The sequence below is a fragment of the Alnus glutinosa genome, chromosome 11, assembly GCF_958979055.1.
Source record: "Alnus glutinosa chromosome 11, dhAlnGlut1.1, whole genome shotgun sequence".
In the NCBI taxonomy this organism is placed as follows: domain Eukaryota; kingdom Viridiplantae; phylum Streptophyta; class Magnoliopsida; order Fagales; family Betulaceae; genus Alnus; species Alnus glutinosa.
The window spans coordinates 8004210-8023199 of NC_084896.1; the positions used below are offsets into that span (position 1 = coordinate 8004210).

The following is an 18990-nucleotide window of genomic DNA, read 5'->3' on the forward strand; positions in this document are numbered from 1 at the left end:
TAGTACACAAGTACTTATTCTTTCTTATTATTTACTACTAGAATCATAGTAGAAATAATACTCTCATTAGATAAATAACAATTCTTTATATATGAATGTAAACTCCTAACAATTTTGCTTAAATATTAATTATAAATTTTTAAATATAAAAAATTAAAATAAAAAAGCTTCTCAAAACACATTAAGAAAACCTCCTAATAATTTCTGACAGTTGCATTTTGCACTTAGAGATGCACTATTTTTTTTTATTATTTTTTTTTTTGTAGTTTTGTGCCTTTTCTTTCTTTTATCATTAATAAGTAACAATTTTCCCAGATCAAATATTATTGAAATAAAAAATAAAAGAAAATTAAGAATTCCGGATTGAAATTGTAATCTATGCAACTTCTTTAAACTGCAAGGGACCTTAATTCGAAGGATCCTTCCTAAAATATTGTAAAAGAAGGATGGATGAGCACTAGACTGGAAAATGAATGGCAGAATGCAAATTTGGCAAGCTTTTATGGGTGAATTCAATTTGCTAGTTGTAGGTTCATCGGCAAATTAATTAAATACGCAAATGGAAATTGAAAAAAAAAAAAAAAAAAAAAAAAAAAAAAAAAAAAGGGAAAATTAAAAACGAGAGGATGAGGATCTATTGGGACAGGACTTGTGGGTAGCTTATAGTTATACTCAATCACATTTTTAACGAGCCTATTAGATTCAATTCTTTCACATTCCACAATATTCTTTTTCAAATTACCCACAAATAAAGGGTGATTTAGGGATGATTTAGGTCCTACCTTCCACTGCATTCAAAAAGTTTTGAGAAATGGTATTCTGTACACTTATTTATCATATTTATTTTATATTAGTTAGCGTGATATGTTTGAAGTAGTTTTTTCTTTTCTCCTTTTTTCTTTTTAAATAGCTGATATAGAAAATCAATTATAACATATCATGTTATTTTATATGAAATTAGTGTAACAAATGAATATTAAGAGTAACATATATTATTTAAAAGTTTTTTTTCTTGGTTCAATAATCGCATGAGTGTTATTGTGTTAGTCCCGCGAAAAAAAGGATTAGGATCTTCTATAATTTTAAAGAAATTTTAGATTCTCAAATTATGTGAATTCAAGATGTTTTTTTACATCAAACGGCGTAAAAAAATGCTACCTATTAAAGATATGACATGTTAATTACCGAAACAACAAAAAAAAAAATATCATTTCAAAAAGTTTTTTCTTCACTTATGAAGAGACAATACTTTTTTACTAAACCAAAAGACAATTTTTTGCTAAAAGCTTTTCTATGATATAAAGTGTAAGAACCTGATAAAAATATACTCAATTCTCATTAGTAACATGTCACATTTTTAATACTTAGTATTTTTCATGTCGTTCTATGCATGAAGCGATCTAAATTCATATAATTGAATAATTTAAAATTTTTAAGAAATTTTAAGAAATTCTGATCCACATGTAATTAATTGTTCATCAACTTTTGCGTTATTAATTTGTTAATGTGAATCATATAAGGTTCCTGATGGGCTTCATTAAATTCCTCTTATGTGTTTCTTAACTCTACAATAATAGGAATTCTTTGAGCCCTTTTACAAGCTCTTACTTAATTTATCAATAATGACCGTTTATAAGAAGTACTATAGTAACTCAATTAATTGAGTTTGATTTTACCATCCGCCTGATGGGTTGGACTTCGCCAGACAATGGCCTTTGTGTTAATAGGGAAATAATCATTACACAAGAGAGTAGCCAAAAAATAAAACATATTGACAAGTGTGATAGGCTAGGGGTGGACAAAATATTCAATTACGGCATATCGATTGCAACCAAATTGCCACCAATCGCCTACTAACTTCCAATGGTTGTTTGCTGAAATAAAAAGATTGTTTCAACATCGGTTCGGTTCGGTAGGTAGTAAAATTTTTGTTTCACCAGTTAACCGAACCGAATCGACTTAATCGACTTTGATCCTCAATTTTTTTGCATTACTTATTTATCCCAAAAAACATGTCCAATAAACACTTTTTTAGCCCTCCAAAAAAAATTCATTTGCACCCAAACAACCTATTTTGGCCCATAAAAATAGGCTTGGCTCAATATTACAAGTTCACAAACGATCCGACTTAACCAATCGACATTTAACCGATTTTACCGAGTTAACTGGCCGACATTTAACCAACTTCACTGAGTTAACCGAGTTAACTGAAGTAGTAGAAATTTATTTTTGTTGGTATAAAGTCGGTTAATTAACCAACTTTTTCAGTTCAGTATGCAACAATACCCTAATTGTCACTGATTTAACCGATACCTAGCCCTATGATAAACCATGTATATGTTTGACCAACCAAGGTCAGAAAATCAGACCTAAGAGTTTAGGACTTTAGGATCTAAGTCAAGGTGATAAAACTCGAACCACAAGTCTGGACACTCTGAGCCACGAAGGCCAATTACGCAAAGGAATAGAACATATAATGGACAATAAGACCCAAGTAGGAGGAAAAATCCAAGTACCTCAGCCAATCATGTTTGCATAGCGTTTAATTTACTTAAAAGGATGTTGGGATTGTAACATTAAGAATAACCATCTCCGCCTGAATTTTGGCTAAGGCCATAACTTGTCGGTGAATGCAAAATTTGGCGAAGGCTATAACTGTGATGACCTAGTTCAATACATTTTTTTTTTTAAACGGATCATCACAGTAGCATGATTGCACGCCATGAACCTAATCATTACAATAACCTATATACACCTAATAACCTCTCATTACATGAGCATATCACATCAAAGATTATACATAACAGCGAAAAACTTCTAAACATATAATGTTGAGAAATGTATACAACACATAGAGCTGACATGAATGTCTATACCAAAAGTGAAGTCAGTTAAATGTCGGTTGGTTAAGTAGGTTGTGAGTGAAAAAGTGAAGAGCACATACCTCGAGTAACTATATTGGAATGGATCCAGAGTGGTCTTTAGAGAAAAGAAATGTTTCACGTGCTCATACTCCTAAATGCGCATTCTTTGACATGTTAGTAAAAATCACAATTAAATTTAAATATAATAGTGATTCATCTAAAATTTAATAATGATTTTTATTGACACGTAAAAAATGAAAGTGAACAGTTGAAAGTGTAGCATTTCTCTTTGGAGAAGCAATGGGAGACACTAATCCCAATTCATCATAACGGTATATTAAGATTTCATTAAAAAAAAAAAAAAAAAAAAAAAAAAAGGGGTCATACACGGCTACAAGCTGCGTTCTATGGACCGAAAGGCTTGTTAATTAAAACGGCATGTCGTGTATACGGCGGAAAGTTCCAATTCACTCGGATGTTTTAGCCCTTGGAGGCAGAACGACAGATTGAGCGATGAGCGTGTTCGGAGGAGATAGCTGGGCAAGAGAGGGGCAACAGAGGAAGCGAAGAGTGGAGGATCTGGCGCTGGAACAACTTGATGGGTCTTCCTACAAAAGGCTCCCCAGCGGCAAATACGCTTGCCTCATCTGCCCCAACTCTCCCATCATCGATTCCCCTCTCATGTTCTCCGTACGTATCCACCTTTCACCCTTGTTTTATTTGCTAGTTTTTTTTAGATGATGTGATCGTGTTGGGCGTGGTCTAAACATGTGGTTCTGCAATTGAAAAGGTCCATCAAGTTGCAAAAGCTAAATTGGGTGCCGGATTTTGTTATGTCTGAGAATAAATTGAAGAATTTCCTAGCATGAGCTTAGGCAAATTGAACTCACTGCCTGAATCAGCACAAATTTGGGGCTTTTGAGTCGCTTATGTTGTCACCATGTGTGAAAAAAATTGTGTGGTTGTTACGAGTACAATCTTAACTGTAGGGTGGTTGAGGGAAGGGACCACCTCTTCTTCCTTTGCAGTTTCAGCCGTAGGTTCTGGAGGCAAATTTTAAATCTTTGATTGATTTCTGATCCTGTTCTTAATTGGGATGATATTCTCTTATGGGGGGAGTTTGATTTGAAGGGTCATTCCTTAAAGGCTTCTCTTTGTAAACTCAGCCTTGGAGCTGTGGTTTATAATGTATGGAGGCACCGAAATGATATCAAGCATAGTAATCATATTAACGCACAACACACTCCTAACTCTTCTCTAACACATAAGAGTTCTAGTGAGTGTATTGATAAGACTTCCGGTAGTTCACAACTCCTAGTGACAACCGGTTCCTAGAGATAAGAGTCCTTCTTGTATTGAGTGAAAGAGTTTTACTTGTATTTAAGTTAGTTTTAGATTACTGATTACAGTTTGTATTAGATAAGACTTATCTCTAAGAGATAGTATTAGATCAGGAAGCTAGAAGCTAGAAGTTAGAAGTTATCTTGTATTCTATGTAATCTCTATATATATTGAATAGACGCTCACTAGATGAGCAAGCATTCAAAGCCAAATAATCTGTGTTTCTATATGGTATCAGAGCCACTATAGACTCACGTCTCCATTTTTTTTTCCCGTTCAATATCATGTCTGCTTCCAGGACTTCTTCCTCCAAGTCTGATTCATCCAACGCCCTGTTTACCGTCCCAAACATGAATCATACCCTGCAAATCAAACTCTCCAATGCCAATTTTCCTAGCTGGAGAACTCAGATCATGGCTTTTGTTAAAGCCCAAGACTCTTATGGCTTCCTGGATGGTACTTCCACACCTCCAGCCTAGACAATTCCAAATTCGAGCACTACTCCAAATGCTCCTGCCACCATAGCAAATCCAGAATTTTTAGCTTAGTGCCAACGTGATCAGATGCTACTCAGCGTGCTCATCTCCACACTTACTGAACCACTTGTTGTTCATGCTGTTGGTTGTGCTACCGCGCACCAACTTTGGACTACCTTAGTGTCCATGTTTGCCTCTCAAGCTCGGTCCCGGGTAATGCAGATTCATTATCAACTTGCTACCTCCAAGAAGGGTAGCGCATCAATCACGGAATATTTCCAAACGTTCAAGGCTTTATGTGACAACCTTGCTGCTGCCGGCCAACACCTCAACGACTTTGAACGAACATCCTATTTCCTAGCCGGTCTCGGGATAGATTACGATCCGTTTGTTACCTCCATCACTACACGGCTGGATCCTCTGACTCTCGATGAAATCTACGGTCATCTTCTGGCGCATGAGATGCGAATCGAACACCATCTCACTCCTTCTGAGACTGTCGTGCCCGCTGCAAACTTTTCATCACGAGGTGCACCTTCGCGCGGTCGGGGCTATCGCGGTCGTGGTCGCACCAACAATTCCCGTGGTCGAATTTTTCTCTCCTGGCCGCGGCAGAGGAACCTCCTCTTACCCTGACTCAGGCCAATCTTCAAGGCCCATCTGCCAGCTCTGTGGCAAAATTGGGCACACTGCCCCTAGATGCTATCAACGTCCTGACCCTGCACTTGCTGGACCTCCCTTAGCCCAGTACCAGCCTGCCCAAGCCTATTACTCTTCCCCTACTCTTCCTCCAGAAGAGAATTGGTACCCGGATACTGGTGCAACACACCACCTGACCAGCAACTTGCAGAATCTGAACATATCCTCTGAGGAGTACTCTGGTCAAGATCAAATCCGAATAGGTAATGGAATAGGTCTGTCTATCTCTCACTCTGGTTCTGCATCTCTTTCTTTATCTCGTCGACAATTTCTCCTCAAACAACTTCTTCGTGTTCCTCATATATGCAAGAATCTCCTCTCTGTTCGTCAATTTGCCCTTGACAATGATGTTTTCTTTGAGTTTCACTCTTCTTTTTTTACTATTAAGGATTGTAAGACCAAGCTCCTAGTTCATCACGGCCCGCTTAAGGATGGCCTTTATCACCTCTTTCTGTCGCCAGTGCATTCATCTCCAGTGCATTCATCTCAATCACAAGCACTCGTTGGTGAGAGGACTTCTCCACATAGTTGGCACCACCGTTTGGGACATCCCGCTCTTCGAATGGTCAACTTTGTTCTATCCAAATTTCAACTTCCTGTTTTATCCAATAAGGCAACAGTGCCCTGCCTGGTTTGTCCACAAGCAAAGGGTCATCAATTGCCCTTTTCAGTTTCTCAAACGTCTATTTGTAATTCGTTAGACTTAATTTATTCAGATGTCTGGGGTCCTTCCCCATCTATTTCAATTAATGGAAATCGATTTTGTGTCTCTTTTGTGGATGCTTTCAGTCGGTTTACTTGGGTCTACCCTATTTAGGCCAAATCTGATGTTATGCCAGTATTTATCAAATTTCAATCCATGGTCGAACGTCTTCTTAATGCTAAAATCAAATCTGTCCAAACTGATTGGGGGGGCGAATATCGCAACCTCCACCAATATTTTCAGTCCATTGGCATTCCACATCGTGTTTCTTGCCCTCACACTCATCAACAACAAGGGTGTGTGGAAAGGAAACATCGACACCTCATCGATACAACCTTGGCTATCCTAGCAACAAGCTCACTTCCAAAGAAATTCTGGGATGATGCGTGCTTAACTTCATGCTACCTCATAAACCGACTGCCGACTCCCCTACTCAAAAATCTTTCTCCTTTTGAGAAACTTTTCTCCCAAACTCCGAATTATAAGTTTCTTAAGGTGTTTGGTTGTCAGTGTTTTCCTAATCTTCGAGCATATAATTCACACAAATTCTCACTTAGATCCAAACCCTGTGTCTTCTTAGGATATAGCACAAGTCATAAGGGCTATAAATGCTACCACCCTGAAACTGGCCACATATTTATCTCTCGGGATGTCATCTTCCATGAAGATGTCTTTCCCTTCTCCACCACTACTTCAGCTCCAGTTCCTTCCTCTTCCAATTCTGTTTCTGTTTCATTAACTCCATCTATTCCCAACACCCTAGCACTCTCAACTCCACCCACCAACCCTGTTCTCAATACACTTTCTTCCCCTACTAGTGTCAGTATTTCTAGCTCTTCTATTTCTTCTGATTCATCTCTTGCAGAACCGGATGTGTCATCTATGCAGCAACCTCTCCGTGTACATCCTATGCGGACCCGATCTCAAAATAATGTTAGGACCATCAGACAGCTCACTGATGGGACAGTGCGCTACCCTCTACCTCGGGCATTACTTTCTGAAACTGCTCTTACAGAACCTACATGTTTCACCAATGCTATCAAGGTTAGTGAATGGCGCACCGCCATGCAAACTGAATTTAATGCCTTGCTCAAAAACAACACTTGGACACTTGTTCCTTCATCGGTTGCGAAGAATGTGGTTGGCTGCAAATGGATTTTTAAGCTTAAAAGGAAGGCAGATGGGTCTATAAAACGTCATAAGGCCCGATTGGTTGCAAAGGGTTCTCACCAACATGCGGGCATTGATTTTGGTGAGACATTCAGCCCTGTTGTCAAACCAACTACCATACAGACTGTGTTATCACATGCATATTCTGTTGGATGGTCTATGAAACAAATTGAAATCCAAAATGCATTTCTGCATGGTCTTTTATTCGAGGATGTCTATATGGAGCAACCTCCGGGGTTTATTCATCCTTCATATCCGTATCACATCTGCAAACTGAAAAAGGCTCTCTACGGCTTGAAGCAAGCACCACGAGCATGGTTTGCTCGCCTTAGTGGGAAATTGGTTGACCTTGGTTTTATTGGCTCAAAAGCAGATTCTTCTCTGTTTATCTATCATACCACAACAGTCACTATGTATTTACTTATTTACGTTGATGATATTATTATTGTTTCATCTGTTCCCACTGCCATTGATGAACTCTTACAGCTATTAAGCACTGATTTTGCTGTTAAAGACCTTGGAAAGTTACACTACTTCCTTGGAATTGAAGTTATACCAGTGAAAGATGGTCTCTTACTTTCCCAGCAGCGCTACATTCGGGATTTACTCTCCAAAACAAATATGACGGAAGCAAAACCAGTATCATCTCCCATGTCGTCTTCTGCAGCCTTATCCGCATTTACAGGTGATCCTATGGAAGAACCCTCCTTAAATAGAAGCACGGTGGGTTCACTTTAGTACTTATCTCTTACACGCCCAGATTTGGCGTTTGCGGTTAATCGTGTGTGCCAATTTATGCATCGTCCAACCAAACTTCATTGGCAAGCTGTCAAGCGAATCCTTAGATACCTCAAATGTACCATCACTCATGGTTTGCTGTTACAAAAGACCTCAACAACTTCTCTTCAAGCATACTCGGATACTGACTGGGCAGGATGCTCGGATGATCGACGTTCAACTGGTGCTTATTGTGTTTTTCTTGGCTCAAACTTGATTTCTTGGAGTTCTCGTAAGCAGCCTATTGTTTCTCGGTCTTCTACAGAATCTGAATACAAATCTGTTGCTAACACGGCTGCTGAGGTGATCTGGATCCGATCTCTACTCAAAGAACTTGGTCTTACACTTTCTACTCCACCGAAGATATGGTGTGACAACATTGGTGCAACTTATTTGTCAATTAATCCTATTTTTCATGCTCGCACCAAACATGTAGCCATTGACTTTCATTTTGTTCAAGAGCTGGTTGCGTCCAAAGACCTAGAGATTCTATTTGTTCCAAGTGAAGATCAACTTGCAGATGTTCTCACTAAGCCCCTGGTTTCAAGGAGATTCCATCATCTATCATACAAGCTCAACATCCGTGCACTCCCGTTGAACTTGAGGGAGGATATTAACGCACAACACACTCCTAACTCTTCTCTAACACATAAGAGTTCTAGTGAGTGTATTGATAGGACTTCCGGTAGTTCACAACTCCTAGTGACAACCGGTTCCTAGAGATAAGAGTCCTTCTTGTATTGAGTGAAAGAGTTTTACTTGTATTTAAGTTAGTTTTAGATTACTGATTACAGTTTGTATTAGATAAGACTTATCTCTAAGAGATAGTATTAGATCAGGAAGCTAAAAGCTAGAAGTTAGAAGTTATCTTGTATTCGATGTAATCTCTATATATATTGAATAGACACTCACTAGATGAGCAAGCATTCAAAGCCAAATAATCTGTGTTTCTATAAATCCCATTAAGACTGAGGATCGAATTGTTAAGAAAATCGTTTGGGAAGTCGGGACTCGAATTATGAGTTAATAGTCGTTTTGGGATGAGTAGAGAAAATGTGGCACTCTGCAACAATTGGAATTTGCCAAGAACTCTCCTTATGTGGTGGTTCTATAGTGCTATTTCCGTGTGTGTTTTGGTTGTGTATAGCTGTAAGGTGTTGATTGTAAGTTTTTCTTGTGTGCTTCCATTTCAGTTTAGCAGCTGTTTTGTTTCTGTGTTTGTCTGATCTGTAAGTCCTCTGTTGTTTGCAGAAGTTGGGTTTGGTGGTTGTTTGTTGCTGATTAGAAACCGTGTTCCAGTTTTGCCTGGAGTGTTTGTTGTATTGCTTTGTTTGGTTATAAAAGTTTGCTTATTCATCCAAAAAAAAAAAAAAATACAATCTTAAACGTGTATATAAATTCTTGGGCACCTTCTTTTGTAAGTCGGTTTTCAAGTGAATTCTACTGAGGTTTGTATTATTTGGTATCAGAGTCAACCACCATGTTGAGTATGGGATTGGACGCATTTTGTCAAGTACGGAATCGAATGGGTTGCAGCTTTGTGGTCGAGTCACGGAGGGAGTGACCTGTAGGCTGGATTAAAATGTATTAGTGCTATGTTTGGGCATAGTGTTAAGTCATTGATTACTAATAGATGAGTAGAGCCGCCAAAAGAGAAATGGCTACCATCGGGTCAGTGTCGCTAGAGTGGGCCGCCGTGGACATCAGCTGCCAAGCGTCGTGATATGTTACGATCTGAAGTATCCCACGTGACTTATATACAATACTAACCATGCTTATGAAAGCTCTTGGGCACTTTTTTTATTACAAGTCGGTTTTCAAAAATGAGTTCTACCTTGATATTTGTATTAGTGGTGAAACATGTTGTAGTTAATAGTTGTTGGGTTTATTAGCTTAATAATCGTATGGGAATCTTTTTGGATCCTTTTATAGTGAATGATTTTATCTTTATGTGCATATATCTCATATATACTGTTGAATTGCTCTGTTGAGGGCTTTTCTAGCATACATATATATGTATATATATAAGTATATATTGTTCCTTTTCTGCATAAAGTTGTCCCTAAGTGGAAAATCCATATTGCAGATGCATTGCAAGGGGTCAAGCCACCGCAATGCAGAGTTGAAGATAAAGGAACAAGAATTGATGAGACATGATGAGATAAATAAGCGAATAGCATTGTCAGGCTCTTCTACTGGCACCGCAAACTGTAATAGTCACCACCAAAATTTTAGGTCAGTTGATAAACCATTGATTGAACAGTCACGCAAGGTCGCTTCAGAGATACGTTGTGGCCAAACTACTCAGCCTCAGCAGAGTTCTAGTAATGCAAACCGTGATGTTCAACGAATTTTGGATCACATTACGAATAGGCATTCTAATCTTAGTCAACATAGCTCTTGTCCTGCAATTGAAGCAGCTGACAAGGTAGTCAAGCAGCAGCAGCAGCATTTGGATCTCCAGGAGCGTCGAGAGAGGGAACTAAAGTTTACAGCTGCAGGTTGGAAACGTGATGGTCATGGGAAGTGGTTCAGAGATGAAAATGTGAGTCTATGTTTTGAATGAATGGTTCAAACTCTGATAGCTATATATGCTGGCCAATTGGCAATATTATTGATACTGCTTGTGGGTCATGGATACTAGCTGTTTGGACATTAGGATATATTACTAAAACTGATTGATTCTTTTTCCTGATGTCAAGTGCAGTGATTTATGCCTATTAATATTTGCTTTCAGGTTGAGTTCGATTCTGATGAAGAAGATCCAAATACATGTCTTGGTTGAAAATATTTTGGAAGGCTGCAGCTGATACATGCAATTTGATCATGATCGAGAATGGCAGGCCGTGTTTGCTAACTTGGCATGCACACTGAGTGCTAGCTTTGTTACTGAACAACCTGGAACACGGATTTTTTCTACACTGATTTGCCTTGAAGGAGTTGATTAGCGGTGACTTTGCACAAATACAGGGAGCTGGTTTGGCATGTATGCACTTGCATGATGCACAGTCCCAAGAGAATTTTGGTTTGAAGGTGTTGCACCCAGTTATAATACTATGTACCACATCAATTCTGGCAGGTGTGCTGCTGTTTTTTATTCTTGAGGTCATAATGGGAGAAATATTTATCTGTGAAATGTTGTTGTCTTGACCTTTGGCAAGGTCTTCTGGTGCTGGTTTTACAGCAAATTTCTTGTAGTTTTTCAAACGTCTAGATATAATTTTACTCTCATTTTTTTAAATTTGCTGTAATTTTTTTACGGCTCCTAAGCGAGATAAGATAAGTATACCCGAAGAACAATTGAAGCACAAACCGGTTAAGAATGAATGAATGAATGAACCACAGAAGTGTCTTTTTCCATGAAATATCATTTTTCAAATCCCAAGTGTCCAATCTCAATAAATCTTTTTCGTTTGTTGGCTGTCGGGACATATAGATGGGACCATTTGTGATTATTGAAGACGGGGATAGAACTTGAATTTTGTGGCTAAGTTTTCTCTGCTCCTAGGCGGCGTTGCTGCGAGTGGTAAGGTTCCAACTTCCAACAAAACATTGCTCTATCAAAGTAGGTGTCACAGTATGAGAAACATCCACCATATGCAATGGATTTTGTTGCAAATTTAAAGCACATTGCAAATGGGCTTTGCATGTACCTTTCTTTCATCTCTTCGCTTCTGTTTCTATCTCACCCATCAACTCCTTCCCGTCTCTTTCCATGGAAATTGAATATATTTGCAAATCAGCAAATTGTGTACCCAAGCATATTGAAATGTCCGTAATGGCCTCATTATTAGGGATTTCGAAGGGGTTGTCTTGGCTGTGCCGGAGCACTACCAATAATTTTTTAGTTACACCTGAAGTGGCTGAAGCGTTGACAGCTTTCCATGCTTTGAAAACATGTAAAGAGATGGGCTTCCATGATATAATTCTAGAGGGAGATACTCTACAAATTGTCAATGCGATTACAAATGATGTTAATTAACCTAATCCTTATTTATGATAAAGATTTGGAAAAACTAGACATATTTTTCTCAAACTACCGCTCTATCGTCAATTTTCAATGAAATTTGGCAAATTATTGAATTATTATGTTGTGTATATTTTCTAGATTGCTTTTATTATAAAGTCGGAATAAATAAATTTCTTGTTAATTGCTGTGATGTGCGATTTACGCGGGGTTTGTGCATCACACGTATGTCCATCATTGAGGGGCCCCATTGGTGGACATTTTGAACGATGATCATCAAGTGGATGTGGACTGCTCTAGTTGTTCATTTGTGGAGGGAGAGGTGGTGGTTGTTTACTTGTTTTCCTCAAGCTCAAGTATCCATCAACCTTACCCCTCTTTAATTAATTATCCTTCTTTTTCTCCTGGTGTGTTAATGGTATACTTAAGAGAGATGACTGAGTCTTTCACAAAAATAAAAAGAAAAAAGAAAAAAAGAGAGACGACTGAGACCCCGAAAGCTCTCTTCGGTTAGATTCTGTCAAAAATTTTAAAATATTTTTGTTTTTTTACATAAAAAAAAAAAAAAAAAAAAAAAAAAAAAAATTAGGCATGAACATTTTTACAAATTCCGTTAAATCCTGACCAATGCCTAAATCCTTGCAATTTTATTTTCCTAAAAAATAAGAAGGGTATTTTGGAAATTTGACACCTTTTCATTAGAATTTAACGGACATTCCTAACGAATATGTAATATTAAAAAAAAAATATTAAAGATATATACACTAAATTGAGAGTTTTTAAGGGTCCGTTTGGGTTTACAATTTCAAAAAGTGCAATTTAAAATAATGATTTTAAAATGTACGATTTGAAAAAGTGAATTTTTAAAAAAACACAGTTAAGCGTTTGGAAAAATGGCAGATTAGCCTTTAAAATTCTGCGTTTTTAAAAAAGCATCATCTTACCTACAATTTGAAAAAACAAATTTTCTGTGTTTTCAAATTATAATTTTTAAAAATGCAGTTCCCAAACGATTTATGTTCTGCAATTTGATTTAAAATTGCACTTATTGCCTACGAAATCACAATCTCAAATGCACCATAAGTTTAGAGGCGTAATTGAAAATATGATAAAAATTCAGAAGAGTTAAGGCCACGTTTGAGATTGCGATTTCGTAGACAATAAATGCAATTTTTAAACGAAATCGCAAAACATAAATCGTTTGGAAACTGCGTTTTTAGAAATTGTGATTTGAAAACGCAGAAAATCTGTTTTTTCAAATCACATATATGAGGGTGCTTTTTTGAAAATGCGAAATTTTAAAGGCTAATTTGTGATTTTAAAGGGTAAACTGCGATTTCGTTTTTAAAAATCACTTTTTCAAATTACACATTTTAAAATCGTTATTTTAAATCGCACTTTTTGAAATCACAAACCCAAACTGACTCTAAATAAATGTTTACCAAACTTATATTTAAAGAAGTCCTCTAAATGGGATGGAACCAATAAGGCAACAACAAATATTTTACCTAGAGGCAAGAAATCATCGTTCTTTAACTAAGTGCTTTGATTAAGTACACCCACTATGGACGTAGGTCAAATTTGGGTAGAATATCAAAAACATATTGATGAGAAAGAGATTGTGTAAACCCTAAAAATGACGTTTAGTGGGGAACCCACTCATATACATATTGGTATACAATGATGATGGTACAAGGAAAAACATATTTTAACCTTGAATGAATAATTTTGAGGACCCTTTAAGAAACAAAAAGTGGTGGTAATTAAGAAGGGTGGGAAAGGAGGAGGGAAGAGGGGAAGATTAAAGGATGGTGGAGTTTTATGTGGAGAGTACTAGGTATTACATTGAATTTACTAAAAGTTCTAATCACCATTTAAGGACGTGGTTTAAAGGCTCAAGAAAATCTTAAAAGTGACTAGATATAATTAGGGCATGAATTCGAATTTGGCAATGAAAATCTTGATGCTTTTATGGGTTGAGTCAGACTATGGCTCGATCTCTTGAACTTGAAGGTAAAACTATACAGTTTTCACCGTTTAGACTCCTCCTAATCGCATTCAAAACCATAATTCTTTTTGGAGGTAGTGGTTCAATGGCTCAAGAAAATCTTAAAAGTAGTTAGGTATATATTAGGGCATGGATTCGAATCCGGCAATGAAAATCTTGATGCTCCAATGGTTTGGGTCAGGCTATGACTCCCTCGAACTTGAAGGTTTTTCTATACAGTTTTCACTGTCTAAACCTGTCCACTCAAAACCATGATTCTTTTCTGATTGAGATCAATTTTTGACCATTTGGATGGCACAGCTTCAACTATAGGGGGTGAAGTCTTGGGTGAAGTCTTTGTGTGAGTGCTTCCTGATGGTGCTACTAATGATCATTTTTTGGGGGGTGTTGATAATTGTGTTGGTCATATTATGTGCAGTGAAAAGGCACATTTGGTTTCTTTACATGTCCTTATTTGAGGGTCCTGGAGGCCTTTAATGCAGTGTAGGCCTGTGCCTTTAATTTGCCTGCAACCAATTTTGAGAAACAGTAACGTAACTCACCAGTCATGTACGTGTATCTCCACCCTAAAGCTTCTACTACTTTTTGAGACAGAAGCTTTTAACAGTTTTTGTTAGTGATTCAAACATTAAATGTGCAAGTGTCTTTGTAGGGTTTATCCGTCCCAATAGATTTCAGACAGCCCACCGACTTATATACTGAGGCAGATAGATCCCATAAAACTCTCTCATATTTGTTGCTCAGATTATTAACATTTCGGACAACAAACTAATAGGAATCAGACTCCTTACTTTGGGGCTTTGGCTTTGTAGTTGAGAAAGAAGAGTTCTTTGATCTTGGAGGGAAACTTTTTTTATTAAGAACGGTAGAAGATGATTCTTGTCCCACAATAGTGAAAGCAACTATATTATTCTACAATGTTTAGACCAAAAACAAAATAAAAGTTAAAAAAAAAAAAAAAAAAAAAAAAAAAAAAAAAAAAGACCAGTTCAAAAAATTAAAATGACCATTTTACCATTCTTAAAATACACTAATCGGCTCCTCTCCATTTCTAATGAAATGGAGAGAATTCGTTTCCAATTTGAGGAGTGTGTTTTGCTTTTGATTTGAAAAAAGTTTTTTAATGCGATATAAATGTGAAAATAATATTTTTATTTTAATAATTTTTTTTTTAATTAATGTTTTGAGTTTTTAATTATTATTTGTTAACGTGTTTGCCATAGGCAAAATAACTGCGACCAGAAGTGTTGTTAATGACTGCTTTGCACCGATAACTCCTACCATACTTGACAAAACGAAAGTTTGTGGGAATATCATCTCCTCCAATTTCAAGTTAAACGATGAGAATCTATTTTATGGTTCATACTTTGTTTAATTTATTGTATGGTTCATATTTTGTTTCATTTAATGAATAAGGATTTTTAGCAATTTGCTACCATTAGATACGGATTGGGATAGCAAGCAACTTGCTTTGGCAGCAAATGCGAAAGAATTCATATGGTAAGTAAGAATTCACATGGGACTTACTTGATTGATTAAGTGGTCAAACAATTCAAAATTTATTTGGACAAGTGAATTTCATATAAGCTTTCTCACAATGTGATGCGGATCACAACAAATTATTAAAAATCTCACTCTATAATATGTAACAGTGTAGATTAGAGGTGAAAATACGGGCGTATAATAACCGTCTGCATTTGCTATCCGTACATGTAGATGCGAATAACAGTTTCAGGGAATGCGGATGCGATTAATATCCGCATTCGCATTCGCATTCACATCCCTTTATATATATATATATATTAGGTTTTTTTTCATTGTCATCTCAAAGTTATACCTCATTGCATTTATTTATTTTATTTTCCTTGGTAATCCAAATCTCAATTACTCTATGAGACAATGACTTTCTATGACTTTTAATCTCAAATTATATAACAAGTTAAATCTTAATTAATTTAAGCTTGCATATAGTAATAACTACATTATTTAATTTTGTAAATAATTTAGATAATAATTCAAAATGCCAATTACTTCATCTGCGGATAGTGGATAACAATCGCATTTAATAACCGCACGGATGCGAATAGTAATCATATAATGCGGATGCAGATGTCTAAAAGTGATAATCACATTTTGCAGTTGTAGATGCAGATATTGTTAATAACCGAATCTGCATCCGCATTTTCACCGTTGGACTATAAATAATGCTATATTCATGACAACATATTCACTTTATACTATCATATAACATCACCATATAGTCTTTGAAATAACAAGTCCCAAAAAAAAAAAATAAATAAATAAATACTAGACTAGTGAAGGAATGGCTTAAAAGCCCAAGAGAAAGATTGAAGAATTGGAGTAAAATAATAGGTGTGGTTGTGTTTGGTCAAAATGTGCATTGGGATGCCAATTTGGTGCTCTTTATCCGCGTCCTTTTGTTTAGAAAGTTGGGGTGGGTTTTTTAATTCAATGATGTAATAAAGAATTGTGCATATCCTTTAATGCAAAAACTATAACTTTAATTTAATGCTTGATTTGTCAGGTTTAGTTATCAATCTCTAATTATCATATTTTTTTTTTTTTTAATTTACTGGACTAATGATTGAGATAAAGCATGTGTACAACTTTTAACATTATTTATTTTGAATTTGTCTCCTTCCCTCTTTTATAACCAATAAAGGGAAGAAAAAAAAACGAAAAAAGGGGAAAATATTGTCCGGCTCTTTGTCTTTTTAGGCTATATGTGGAGGCCCTAAAATTAATCCAAAAAATATAAAACTTTTTATTATTATTATTGGTTATTCAAGAGTTGTTTCTTATAAAAAAAAAAAAGAAAAAAAAAAAAGAGAAGGATAAATACGTGATAATGCTTAGAGAAGAAATTATGGTACCAAATGAAGATGCATTAGTAATAATTGTTGCAATCAAATATTTGTATATGAGCAAGTAGGCATTAGTAATAATTGTTGCAAATTATGGTACCAAATGAAGATGTATCTCATTCGTTTATGATCGAGATTAACCAAGGTTCAAAGCCATTGGGATCATTGCTAAATAAATGAAGATACAAATCTTTTACCATTGCTCTATTCTATGCACCTTGTTCTTGTAATTCTTCATATTGTATTCTTCTTATAGAACTTATAAAATAGGAAGAAAAAAAAACCGAAGAACTTACAATTAATGTTTAAGTTTTATGTTATACGGATGAAGTTAGGAGGAGATTAAAACTTGTGTTAAAGTAGAATTTTATTTAATAAAGATTATTAGTTATCAATTAAGATTAAGTTTAGTTTTATTTAAAGGCGTTGAAGGTCTCTATCCCGAATTTTTCGAGATAATCTCACATCCCACACCAGGGGCGGAGCTATCAAGGGATTAGGGGGGCTTGGGTCTCCCAAGACCCAAGATTATCCCGGTAATTTTAGTTTTGCCTCCCCAATTTTTTTTTTTTTTTTTCTCAAATGCTAGCTCCGCCCTTGTCCTACACGATATGAGATAAATCTCAAAAATACCAAGATAACCTCTTATCCCACACGATATGGGATAAGAGACTTGTTTGAATTCACTTGAAGACTAGTCCTATCCGAGCAGGACTTCCCAAGGAATAAGATCTAATCTCACACAGTCTTGGATTAGATCTCTAATTGAACTCTAATCAGAGCATACCTAGTGTACTAGAACTACATGCCTATAAATAAACCATTACCCCAGGTATCAAAACTCTCTGAAGTCTCTGAATTTGTGTGCTCTCATATTTTTCGAAATTTGTCTATAAGAATCTGACTTAGACATACCCGACAAGCTTTTTTGTCTTGTAGGTGTTGTGTTTAATCATTTTTTGTCTTGTAAATGGCAAAGAGAGCGCATTCTGAGATGTTGCGTCATCATACCGAAAACTGTATTAACAATTATTATTGTTATTGCTTTAAGACACCTCATGCTTCTTGACCAACAAAATTTGGAAAAAATGTGATATTTTAAATTTGGATTTTTTTTTTATAGCAAAGATCACGGATCATATATTTGGGTGGTAGATTTGAAAATGATGAGTGGAAGTAGGACAAACTTCACATTTAATTCCTAATTAGTGATTGTGTGGGTGGGAGAGGTTGGGTGGCACATGGGGTGGCCGTGCGTCAACACCGACTTGTTTATGGAAATAAATCTTAGGTTACGTGCATGTTAATTTTTTATTTTTTATTTTTTTTATTTTTTTATTTTTTTGAAGAATACGTGCATGTTAATTAAACTGCTGGATAATGGATATGACCCGTGCTGCCTTTTCATGTTCGAGATCCGTACACGTTGCTTCAATATTCGTATCATTAATTTGCTTCATAAAATCCCGTTTTGCATGGCTATGTATTAATCTGCAAAATAGAAACTTTAATCAATATTGCCTTAATTATGAGGGGTCCATGTTGAACAAACAAGAGTAATACTATATCCAATTAATCTATTTATCCCATAATAGTGACATGGCAGTCCTAATTATTTTTTTAAGAAAGACTGAAGACTGCTATCATGTTAACATTATAAGATAATTGTGGAATAAAAATGTGATTTCTAAGTGTTTCGGTATAGGGTTTCATACTATAACATGCCCAAAATAGTCATAAAATCGTCTAAAACAGGGCCAAAAAAGGTTGGGGTGGTTAGCTGTTTGGGCATAAATAACCGCTAATTGACAGTGAGGATAGTTGGTAACTGTTAGCCTTAGGATGACAATGCGGTTACTCAAAATTGTTAATTGCTTTAGGCGGTGCAGTTAGCGATTAGAAGTAATAACCGCTAACCACCACCGCATGTACGTACAACCATACTCCAAGTGCTTACTCTATAATGTGACAGTTATAGAAAGAGAATAAGTAGATGACATTAAAAAAAATATTGTTGTCGAAAGCTGATATGGCAACTACCACATTAAGGAGTAAACACTTGGAAGTGTAAGAATGAGAGTTCATGTAGCATTTCTCAAT

At 36.2% G+C, this 18990-nt stretch overlaps 1 protein-coding gene across 2 annotated transcripts; it reads left to right on the forward strand.

The window, feature by feature from the left end:
* Window positions 1-3325: 3325 nt before the first annotated feature.
* On the forward strand, window positions 3326-11271 carry LOC133882745 (uncharacterized). 2 transcript variants are annotated; one of them, XM_062321960.1, is made up of 4 exons: window positions 3429-3554; window positions 7740-8333; window positions 10117-10575; window positions 10768-11271. In XM_062321960.1, exons 2-4 carry the CDS (start codon window positions 8049-8051, stop codon window positions 10813-10815), a joined length of 792 nt encoding a protein of 263 aa, XP_062177944.1. In that variant the 5' UTR covers window positions 3429-3554; window positions 7740-8048; the 3' UTR covers window positions 10816-11271. The 2 variants fall into 2 exon arrangements, with proteins under 2 accessions (XP_062177945.1, XP_062177944.1); XM_062321961.1 differs by lacking the exon at window positions 7740-8333 and having other exon boundaries at window positions 3326-3554.
* The last annotated feature ends 7719 nt before the right edge of the window (window positions 11272-18990 follow it).